At 47.3% G+C, this 12,348-nt stretch overlaps 1 protein-coding gene across 1 annotated transcript in view; it reads left to right on the forward strand.

Annotated features, from left to right (window-relative positions):
* Positions 1-12,348, forward strand: part of crim1 (cysteine rich transmembrane BMP regulator 1 (chordin-like)) — a 227,886-nt gene that overhangs the window by 136,322 nt on the left and 79,216 nt on the right. Inside the window, exon 6 of the mRNA XM_052011175.1 lies at positions 11,768-11,950. Within this exon, the coding sequence (XP_051867135.1) occupies positions 11,768-11,950 (183 nt within the window). The remainder of the gene's footprint in view (positions 1-11,767; positions 11,951-12,348) is intronic.

Genomic DNA, 12,348 nt, shown 5'->3' on the forward strand with positions numbered 1-12,348 from the left:
CTTACCAGCCATCGATCTGTCGCTTTTGATGCTTTGCCGATTCATGTGTTTGTCTAGATACTTCTGAGGTATGAGGGAACCTGCCTCCACCACTGTCTCAGGCAGTGCATTCCAGATAACAACCACCGTCTGGGTGAAAAGCTTCTTCCTCAGATTCCCTCTAAACTCTTAGCCTATGCCTTCCGATTGTTGACACCTTTGCTGAGGTTGCAGCTAAGGGACTGTTTTCAATAAAGGTGCTGCTCACGTTACTGCAGAACTGCTTTATTCACGTAGAACAGGGAAAATCATTTATTGCAAGGCAGCGACACAAGACAGGATCTTGACTGACGGCATGTCCCATGTGAAACATGCAGTGGTTTACACTTAGAGTCACTCGACTGGCATATTGTTGAGTAAAAGAAAGCAAGTGGGTCCCACGTTATTGACACAGAGGCTTCCAGGCAAATTCTCAAAGGAAGTCAAAGGACATTTCTGTACAAACAGCAGTCGAGAGGAGGCAGCTGGAACTGGGAGTGAGTGACGGTGGAATCATATGTTTACTCAAGAAGGCAGTGCATTTCTAACTCAATACTGTACTGCTCATGGGTCACAGGGAGGGAGCTGGGGCGGGGGTGGTGAGGGGGGAGGATGGAGTGGCAGGGTGTTGGGGGGGATGCTCTTGGGGGGGTGGAAGTTGTCAGCATTCTGTTTTCGAGCTGCGTGCAGGCTTTTCGAGCTCCTGGTGTCAACAGTCAGGAAGAAATACTCACGAGTCTGGAATTTTCAGGAAATAGCACACAAAACAAAACCAGAGCTTTCTTCCAGCACTCCTACACAGAGCTCCGCTTCCCAGAAAGAATGCAGTGTAGAGCGGCTGAACGATTCCAGGAGAATGCATAACCATGTTGCAAATTATCAGAAGAAAAGCAAGTGGATAGACAGCAAACGTAAAACCACAAAGTGCTACTGTGGGGACAGGCAGCATGGCAGCCACAGAGAAACCCAATGCATGCATTGATAAATCTACCACAGAGAAAGCACTTCATAAAATATGTAGCAGCACAAAAGGTGATCAATATTTTAACAGGATGATCAATAGTCAAAGAGAGCAATAACTCATGAAAGAAAAGGTTTCCGCATTACAAAGGAAGTGGGAGGTAAAAAGGCGGAGGGTGATAGATAACCTTTCATTGATGCACACACACTCACTGCAACAGTTTATCAAAAGGGGAAAAACATCTGACATTACCATGCCACACAGCAATGATTACTGGCATTGTATGTACAGATAAAGAATATTTCCTGCATGCGAGGTCGGAATTGATGGCAGTTTCAGGAAGCTCGATCTCCAGAGCAATCTTCTGACCACAAATTCCATGTATTTCTGGAAGAAGGGCAGTTACAGTACAGCACAGGTACAGAGCCCAAGGCCACAACGTCTGCACCAAACACGTCGAACTAAACTAAATGTCTTCTGCCTGCACGTGATCCATATCCCTCCATCCCTGCATATTCATGTGTCAGCCTCTTAAACGCCACGATCGTATCTGCTTCCACCACCACCCCCAGCAGCCCGTTCCAGGCACCCACGTTACTACCATCTGTGTTAAAACTTGCCCCACACATCTCCTTTAAACTTTTCTCCTCTCACCTTAAATGCATGTCCTCTAGTATTTGACATTTCTAACCCCGGGAAAAAGATTCCGACTATCTACGCTATCTGTGCCTCTCATAATTTTATATCTATCTATCAGGTCTCCCCCTCCAGCCTCCAACGCTCCGGAGAAAGCATCCCAAGTTTGTCCAAACTCTCCTTGTAGCTCATACCCTCTAAATCGGGCAGCATCCTGGTAAACCCCTTCTGTACCCTTTCCAAAGCCTTCACATCCTTCCTATAATGGGGTAACCAGAACTGTACACAATACTCCCAAGTGCAGCCTAACCAAAGTTTTATACAGCCACAACATGGACATCCCCAAACCCTTCACAGCCAATAGAGTACTTCTGAAGTGTATTCACTGTTGTAATGTAGGAAACACAGCAGCTGGTTTGTGCACAGCAAGCTCCCACAATCACCAGTGTAAAACCAAGCAGATAAATTTGTTTCTCTGATGTTGAGTTGGGAACAAATATTCGCCAAGGCATCTGGGAGAGCTCCCCCTCACTTCTTCGAAATGTTATCCACCTGAGAAAGCAGCCAACAGTGCTGCCTGCCCTCACTAGTACAGAGTCAGCCTCGACTATGGGCATCACATTCCTGAAATGGCTCTTTAACCCACAACCTTCTGCCTCAGGCCAGACTGTTAGCAACTAAGCCAGAGCTGACAACACGCTGTATCAGAATCGGGTTTATTATCACTGACATCTGTCGTGAAATCTGTTGTTTTGCAGCAGCAGTACTGTGCAAGACATAAAAATCACTGTAAGTTACAAAAATAAATCAATAATGCAAAGGAGGAATAAAGAGGTACATTCATAGGTTCATGGACCATTCAGAAATCTGATGGTGGAGGGGAAGAAGCTGTTCCTGAAATGTTGAGTGTGGGTCTTCAGGCTCCTGTACCTCCTCCCTGATGGTAGTTACATGAAGGGGACATGTTCCAGGTGGTGAGGGCCCTTCTTGAGGCACCACCTCTTGAAAATGTCCTCGATGGTGGGGAGGGTTGTGCCTGTGATGGATCTGGCTGAGTCTACAATCTTCTGTAGCCTCTTTCGATTCTGCACAGTGGCGCCTCCATACCAGGCGGTGATGCAACCAGTCAGAATGCTCTCCACCGTACATCTGTAGAAACTTGCAAGAGTCTTTAGTGACGTACCAAATCTCTTCAAACTCCTAATGAAGTAATCTGCTGGGATGCCTTCTTTGTGATTGCATCAATGTGTTGGGCCCATGATAGATCCTCTGAGATGTTGACTCCCAGGAAGCTGCTCACCTTTTCCACTGCTGACCCCTCAATGAGGACTGGTGTGTGTTCTCCTGACTTCCCCTTCCTGAAGTCCACAATCACTTCCTTGATCTTGCTGATGTTGAGTGTGAGATTGTTGTTGTGACACCACTCAACCAGCCGATCTATCTCAATCCTGTAAGCCTCCTCATTGCCATCTGAGATTCTGCCAACAACAGTGGTGTATCTGTGCTAGCTACACAGTCATGAGTCCAGAGAATGTAGAGCAGTGAGCTAAGCACGCATCCTTGAGGGGCCCCTGTGTCGATTGTCAATGAGGAGGAGATGTTATTACCGATCCGCACTGACTATGATCTCCTGATAAGGAAGTCGAAGATTCAGTTGTAGAGAGAGGGACAGAGGCCCAGGTTTTGAGGCTTGTTAATTAATACTGATGGGATGATGGTGTTGAATGCCGAGCTGTAATCGATAAACAGCAGCCTGACATATGTCTTGCAGTTGTCTCGGTGCTCCAAAGCCGAGTGGAGAGCCAGTGAGATTGCGTCCACTATAGACCTGTTGTGGTGGTAGGAAAATTGCAGTGGGTCCAGGTCCTTGCTCAGGCAGGAGTTAATTCTAACCATGACCATGACACCCCACTAGGGGAACTGTTTGAGGATGATCACAGATTGAAAAGATGTGTGCAGATCTGGACAACAGGCTTGACCATGTGTACACTTCCCTCAGTGCAGATCCATCAGAATAATCAGAGCTCCAAGGTTTCCATTTTGTGGAGCATATTATCCTGCATTCCCTAGAATATGAATAATTAAGGATTTGATTGAGGTGGTTGGGATTTTGAAAGGAATTGATTGGGAAAAGTGAAACGTGTCGCAGTGGAAGTAAAACATGGGATAAAGAGGCATGACTTTAAAATCAGAGTCAGTCTGTTCAGGAGAGAAGATAACAAACACTTCTCACAACAGGTTGTAGATTTACAGCACTATCACCTGCAGAAAGTCCCATTGATCATGTAAAATCTGCAATCAATAAGTTTCTGCCAGAATAAGGGTATTAATGTATATGAAGCCCAAATAAGTGTTACGATGCAGAGAAGCCATAATCTGATTGAATGTCCTCCTCCTGTTTCAATCTTCCTACCCTAAACATGGTTTCTGCAATGTTTACTCGAAGTGCTCTGTGGGGAAGTGTTCCTTCATTTACCTGAGCCCTGTAATCATTCCCAGCCTTACACTGAACTCTGCATGCTCCAGACTTTTGAGCGATTAACTGCACACCTCAACTACTCCACTACACCCTGCCCCACTGTCAGTATCTGACACTCCAACCAACATCTCATTAGCCTCTTGACTCTGCAGTTCAACCCAACTTGGCCTAGCACAGGGCCTAGAAGAGGGGCTGATGCATGAGAGCCTCAGTTTTCCTCCCTGACCCAGACAACCAGGTCAAGGCTGAGAAAGCTCACACTCTGGGGGTCCCGAGCATGCACCATATCTCGAGTTCCAACTGAAGTTAGAGCAGGTGTCCCCCAATCGCCCAGCAGACTCAAGCCTGCCTTCATCATTTGTTCTCGCCATGGCAACCAAAGCTGAGCCAGGCCTCTGACTCCAAAAACAACCTAGGTGCCTGGAACTTGCACATCACAAAGCGTCAACAACATCTTAAATATTGGTAATTGGTTTATTATTGTCACGTGTACTGAGACACAGTGAAAAACTTTGTTTGCATGAAATCCTGACAGATCGCTCCATACCTAAATACATTGAGGTAGTACAAGGGAAAAGCAACAACAGAATGCAGAATGTAGTGTTAAAGTTACAGAGAAAGTGCGGTGCAAGTAGACAGTAAGGTGCGAGGGCCACGACAAGGTACATTGAAAGATCAAGAGTTCATCTTTATCGTACAAGAGCTCCATTCAGGCATCTTATAACAGCGGGATAGAAGCTGTCCTTGAGCCTGGTGCTACAAGTTTCCAAGCTTTTGTATCTTCTGCCCAATGGGACAGGGGAAAAGAGAGAATGTCTGCAGTGGGAGGGGCCTTTGGAGATAACAGTGACTTTAAGCATCGTTTTCCTTGTTCATCCTTGCATTGGAACCCACCCAAAATTCAAGACCACACCCGGGCAAGTGTTGCCACAAATGGTACCCCATGAAATGAGAATAGATACCAGAGCCCTGGCTCCTTCCCAGCACATTCCAGATTCTCAATTTAGAAGGCTGTAGACTGCATTGCCATGTTAGAAGTGTTGCCATGTGAGATCACAGCAGGACCTTTCTTGATGCGTGCTGAAAACAGGCTCCCTAATCACGGTTAATTCTATAAAAACATGCTTCAGTGGGGACATGCATTGCCAGTAGTGTTAGCAGATGTGCATTCCCTTCTTTTAACGTAATTGTTTTTTTTAAAATCACTTCATGTTGTGTTTTATTTTCTTAGCTGCCCCAGGGTGCAGGGACAAACCTGTGAGGCGGGCTGCTTGTCAGATCACCTGCATGTTGGCTGTCGAGCCACTGCAGGGTTGTGACCATTTCTCCCTGCTTCCTCCTTATCCTGGATCCCTTCACAGAGGGGAAAAGCTTGGATCTGTGTAGCCCCTCCCCCAACCGCAACCCAGCCCAAAGCACTTGGCACCCCTCGGGCTACTTGTGAAGTGCAGTTTGCACACACCAAGATCCCATGAACCACGTGGAAAACATGCGGCAATAAACCCTGCGAATAAAAAAAACAAGGCAATGGTCCTCAAATTAAAAGCAAGCAAAAATCAGCAGCACATATTCAGTGAAGTGGTACTCCCCTGAAATATGTACTGATGTTAAAAGTCTCAAGTTAAAGCTTTTATTTCTATCGAACAGGTTTCACATTAAACAAACCGATGTCCTGATGCACAGTCTCGACCTGAAACATTGACAGTTCCTTCCCCACCCCACCCCCACTGATGCTGCTCAACCCACTGAGTTCTTCCAGCAGATTGTTTGTCAAGTCATTAGGTGTATTTAAGGCAGAGATTGATAGGTTCTTGATTGATAAGGGGGTTAAAGATTACAGGGAGAAGGCAAAAGGATGGGGTTGAAATGAAAGTCAGTCATGATTGAATGGCAGAGCTGACTCGATGGGATGTATGGCCTAATTGTACTATATTTTATAGTCTTATGGTTTGTTGCTTCAGAATGCAGGTCTCTTGCGTCTCTGATGTTTTTAATGATGTCTTGTTTGAGGGGGTGGTAAATATTGACCAGGACACCAGGAGCAAAGTGGAGATGCAAGAGAGACTGCAGATACTGGAAACCTGGAGCAACACACAAAATGCTGGAGGAACTCAGCAGCTCAGGCAGCATCTATGGAGGGAAATGAACAGTCGACGTTTTGGGCTGAGACCCTTCATCAGGACTGGAAAGGAAGGGGAAGGGGGCAGAATAAAAGGGGAGGGGGAGGAGCATGAGCTGGCAGGTGATAGGTGAGTCCGGGTGAGAGGGGGAAGGTCGGTAGGTGGGTAAAAGGGAATGATGTGAGAAGCTGAGTGGAAGGGTGGAAGATGGGTGGAAGGGGCAAAGGGCTGAAGAAGAAGGAGTCTGATAGGAGAGGACAGTGGACCATGGAATAGAGATGGGCAGGTGATGGGGAAAGAGAAGGGGTGAAGGGGCCATAGGAATGTGGGAAAACAAAGTGGGGGGTGGGGGGCACCAGGATCATTCCCTCCCACCCAATCTGCTTCCACCCCTTCTCGGGCCATGTGATAGGGTAAACAGGGTCTTGGTTTGATACCTCATCTGAAAGGTGACGAAGCAGCTCTCCCTCGGTGCTGCACAGCACATCGTCATTGAGCCTCTGGCTTGAGACACGACTCTCCACCTCCTCCTATTTTGTTATTTCCTCCTGGGGAGCTGCCGTTGTTTGCGAGGCAGGGCTTCCCTCCCACGATGCTAGCCCTCTCCCCCGAAGCTAAATATCTCAGGGCGAAGGTGGATGGAAGCTCTCTGGTCTCCAGCACAGTTATTCAGGATGATTGCTCAGTACCAAAGGTGCCCATGATCTACCCAGCCACATTCAGCAAGCAGCATCAGCAAGATGATTGCTATTATTCAGCGTCAGTAAGATGTTCCAGGTGTAGCCTCGGGGAGTGAAACAGCTCCTGCAGCAACCGTTGAAATACCAGTGCGAGACAGAGTGAATAATGGATTTTTTGAGGCCTGCATGATTGCCTTTTGGTTTGTTTTGTCTTTTCCCTATAACACAGTGTCTATTGCACTATTTCCAATTTGAATAATGACTGTTGACTCACTTCAGCAGTAGCTAACTGTCTGGGGACAAGAGTTTGTGACTGTTTGGATAAATGAAGCACCAATTACTGGAGTAAATGGGCTCTCTTGTCCTCCAAGTTTCTGCCTATCCCTGTCGTTATCTCTTTTTGTTATTTTCCCATAATGTCAGTATCTCATTCTGTCCATTTGACTGCATCTCTATCTGTCTCTCTATCCTCCCTCTCCCTTCCTATCTCTCTATATATTTATATCCTACCCCTCTCTCTCTCTCTCTCTCTATCCTCCTCCATCCCTATCTCTCTCGCTATATATATATATCCTCCCTCTCTCTCTCTGTCCTCCTCCCTCTCTCTCACTCTCTCTCTCTCTATCATCTCTCTCCCTATTTCGCTCTCTCTATGTATCCTCCCTCTCCCTCTCTCTCTATCCTCTCTCTCCCGCCACCCCCCCCCCCCCTCTCTCTGATGTCTTTATGTGTGTGCTGGGATATATGTGTGTGCATGTTGTGTGTGCTGGCATGTGTGTGTGTGCTGGCATGTATGTGCGGATGGCTCTGTTCTCAGCTGGCATGGTCATGATGGGCTGAATGGCCTTCAGTGCTGTGAATTTTCACAATTCCATGTAAGCTCGGGGAAGGCATTTCAGCGTGGAACCCTCCAGCAAAGCCAAGGCTCTCTGTGCACCGGTTGGTGCCAACTTCTGTTTCCCAATGTCAATCTGGGAATCAGGATCCGATTTATTATCACTGACTTGTATAATGTGAAATTTGTTGTTTTGCGGCAGCAGTACAGTGCAAAGGCATAAAATTACTATTAATCACAAAATAAATAAGTAGTGCAAAAAAAAAGAATAACGAGGCAGTCTTCATGGGTTCATGGATTGTTCAGAAATCTGATGGCGGAGGGGAAGAAGCTGTTCCTAAATCGTTGAGTGTGGGTCTTCAGGCTCCTGTACCTCCTCCCTCATGGTAGTAATGAGAAGAGGGCATGTCGCGGATGGTGAGGGTCCTTAGTGATGGATGGTGTCTTCTTGAAGCATCACCTCTTGAAGATGTCCTCAATGGTGGGGAGGATTGTGCCTGTGATGGAGCTGACTGAGTCTACAACCCTCTGCAGCCTCTTGCGATCCTGTGCATTGGAGCCTCCATACCAGGCAGTGATGCAGCCAGTCAGAATGCTCTCCACCATACATCTGTAGAAATTTGCAAGAGTCTTTGATGACATACCAAATCTCAAACTCCTAACGAAGTAGAGCCGCTTGCGTGCCTTCTTCGTGATTGCATCAATGTGTTGGGCCCATGATAGGTCCTCTGAGATGTTGACTCCCAGGAAGCTGTTCACCTTTTCCACTGCTGACCCTTCAATGAGGACTGGTGTATGTTCTCCCAACTTCCCCTTCCTGAAGTCCACAGTCAGTTCCTTGGTCTTGCTGACGTTGAATGCTGAACTTGTGCAAAGTGAGGTTTCCCAAATATGGGAATGACGTCATGTGCAGTCAATTTGCCAGGTCAGAGTTATTTTCATCGGCTCTGTCGATCTGTTGCCGTCAGTTCCGTGAAATACTGTGATCAGGGGGGCAAGGGCTATTTTTGCCTTCCAGTTCAGAGGAATCTTGTCGGCTTCTTCTGAAAGCTGGCTGCTCGGATTTGTCACTGGAAAACATCTGCTGGGGTTCATGCTGCAAGCTCGTCAGGACAGCTCAGCCTCAAGTCTTTACTTGGTGATTGGGCTCAGTGCTCAAGGTTAGCCGGTTCCACAGTTTTGTTGATGGAACAGTCAGTTGAAGAGATAATTCCCTCGCTCAGCCTGACCACAGCAGTTGGGCAGTGCCCACCACTGGGTGCCATGGCCTCAGATTTCTGTGCCTTGTCCTCTGCTGAACTAGCTGGGCTCAGTTGGGGCAGTAGGGGACATAACTAGGGTCAGGACACCTAGCTTTGGGACAGGTGGTGTAAATATCATAAGACTCTGATAATCCGCTATTCAATAGTTCAGCATCTGGCTAAATGATTCCCACACTCCCATTAATATACCAGGGCCCCAATTCCCACACTCTCTTTAACACACTGGTTCCTACACTCCCTTTAACATATCGGGACCCCAGTTCCCACATCAACACACCAGAACCCCATTTTCCATTTCACTGAAGCACACCAAAGGCCTGATTCCCACAGTCCCTTTAATATACCAGGGCTCCAGTTTCCATGTTCCCATTGACACACCAGGGCCACAGTGAGCTCTCTCTCTTGAACACACCAGAGCCCCAGTTCCTGCACTCCTTTTAACACATCTATGCCCTGGTTCTTGCACTGTATTTAACACACCAGGACCCCAGTTCCCACTCTCCCTTTAACGCACCAGGACCCCCGTTCCATTTAACACACCAGGACCCCAATTCCCTTTAACACACCAGGACCCCAGTTCCCATTAACACACCAGGACCACAATTCCCATTAATACATCAGGACCCCAGTTCCGACTCTCCCTTTAACACACCAGAACCTCAGTTCCCTTTAACACACCAGGATCCCTGTTCCCACTCTCCCTTTAACACACCAGGACCTCAGTTCCCTTTAACACACCAGGACCCCCGTTCCCACTCTCCCTTTAAGACACTGGGGCTCTGGTTCTTGCACTCCCATTCAATTCCCTGAAGCCCTGTTTCGTTGCACCCTTGAATATCACCAGGGCACCATTTCCTATGCTTACTTTAAACTTACTGAGTTCACTGGAGAAGTTGTTATATTGCTGTGTAACATCTTTTTAAAAAAAGTAAATGAAAAGTACATTGGATTATTAATTGGAATAACTGCCAATCGTCTGGAAAATCTACCAGTCTGGTGCCACCAAAGTTCCAAGCATGCCAGATATTCGGAGTGTTTGCTGGAAAGCTTAGGACGGCTACCCACCAGCTGAGTCGGGAGAGGGCAACTCCCTGGTTTGACAGCAGCGACTTGCTGACTGAATATCTTCCTGACATTCAGTCCACATTTTCCAACTGTCCCTGGTGCCTGTGGAAATATCCAGTCTGGTTCTTTCGGAATGGGCACTTTGTGCAGAAGTATGAAAAGTATTGGTATTGGTTTATTATTGTCACTTGTACTGAGGTACAATGAAAAACTTGTCTTGCATACTGTACATATTTTCATTACACAGTGCATTGAAGTAGTACAGGGTAAAAACAATAACAGAATACAAAGTAAAATGTCACAGATACAGGAAAGTGCATTGCAGGTAGACAATAAGGTGCAAGGTCATAACAAGATAGATTGTGAGGTCAAGAGTCCATCTTATCGTATAAGGGAACCGTTCAATAGTCTTATCACAGTGGGATAGAAGCTGTCCTTGAGCCTGGTGGTATGTGCCCTCAGCCTCCTGTATCTTCTACCTGATGGAAGAGGAGAGAAGAGAGAATGACCCGGGTGGGTGGGGTCTTTGATTATGCTGGCTGCTTCACCAAGGCAGTGAGAGGTATGGACAGAGTCCATGGAGGGGAGGCTGGCTTCTGTGATGTGCTGGGTTGTGTCCACAACTCTCCGCAGTTGCTTGCGGTCCTGGGCAGAGCAGTTGCCGTACCAAGCTGTGATGCATCCAGATAGGATGCTTTCTACGGTGCATCGATAAAAGTTGGTAAGTGTCAAAGGGGACGTGCCAAATTTCTTTGGCCTCCTGAAGAAGTGGAGGCGCTGGTGAGCTGTTTCAAGAAGGGAGAAAGAGTAAGTGAGAGAGAGGGAGGAGGAAGGGATAGGAAGAGAGGCAGAAAAGAAGAAAGAGGGAAAGAAACAAAGGAAAAGAATGAAAGAGAGAGGGAAAAGAGTGAGAGCGTGGCTCGAATTAAAATGTCAAAGGAACAGGAGGGAAAACTGGAACAAGGCAGATTAAAAGGCAGCTGCTGACAAAGTGACGGAAACCAGGCCCCAAGCAATAATAGTATTGCATAGTGTTCAGAGCATAGAAGGAGGCCATCCAGCTATGCCTAGGCTGAATGTGCCACGGTGACGTTGCAGTTTGAGCCACCACTTCACAGCTCCAGTGGCCCAGATTGGATCCTGACCTAGGATACTGTCTGTACGTGGTTTGCATGTCCTCTCTGTGATCTCCCCTGGGTGCTCTGGTTTCCTCCCACATCCCAAGGATGTACCGGTGGCTTAATCGCCCTCTGTAGAATTAACCCTGATGTAGGTGGGTGGCAGGAGAAGCGGTGGGGGGGGGGGGGGGGCGAAGTTGACGCACAGGCGAGAGAGAACATGTTACAGGGAAGTGAGAGGGGCAATGCGACTGATGGGAACGCCGTGAGACTCGACGGACCAGCCCAGATGAAGGGTCCCGACCCAAAATGCCGACTGTCCATTTCCCTGCGTAGATGCTGCCCGACTCGCTGAATTTCTCCAGCACTTTCTGTGTTGCTCCAGATTCCAGCATCTGCAGTCTCCTGTGTCTCAATATATCAAATGGCCTCTTCTAAGAAAATAAAAGAAATAATGTGAGCCCGAGGTCCCTGCTCAACATGTTTCCTTCTCCTTGCCATACATTCCTTCGTGTTTATCCAGTTTTCCCTTAAGTGCACTTGTGATGTGACAGATTCTGATAGAACTGGTTTATTCTGCTCTGTCCCTGCAGAGACAAAGCCCACCTGCATATTCAACGGCGTGGAATATTACGACGGGAACATGTTCCGGATGGATGCCTGCCGCTTCTGCAGGTGCCAAGGGGGTGTCTCCATTTGCTTCTCAGCCCAGTGTGGTGAGCTGCACTGTGACAGGTACTACGTGCCGGAAGGAGAGTGCTGCCCAGTCTGTGAAGGTAACCCTCCCTGCTTCTCTGCACGATGACAGAACGTGGGTAGCAGAGGGGTGGGGGCAGTGGGGAGAAGCCCTCTTCAACCCTAATTGGCCTGGGACACATTAGCCTTCTTGTAACACAGCCCTTTCCATTAAAACCAATGGATTAACAACAGGCTCCATATCAAGTTCAAGTTTATTATCATAGGTATAAGTGCCTTGAAAATTAGCTTTTTGCAACACAGTACATTACAAACATGAGAACATAAATTGCACAAACTTATCATAAATTATACATAACCTACATGATAAAATAAAAAAAAGCATAATGACGTTAGTGCAAGTTGAGGGAAATAAAGTCCAAGGTAGAATTCGGGATTTTTAGGTCGGTTCAGGAACCTGATGGTGGTGGGTGGGTGA

The sequence above is a fragment of the Pristis pectinata genome, chromosome 3 (assembly GCF_009764475.1).
Source record: "Pristis pectinata isolate sPriPec2 chromosome 3, sPriPec2.1.pri, whole genome shotgun sequence".
NCBI classification, from domain to species: Eukaryota; Metazoa; Chordata; class Chondrichthyes; order Rhinopristiformes; family Pristidae; genus Pristis; species Pristis pectinata.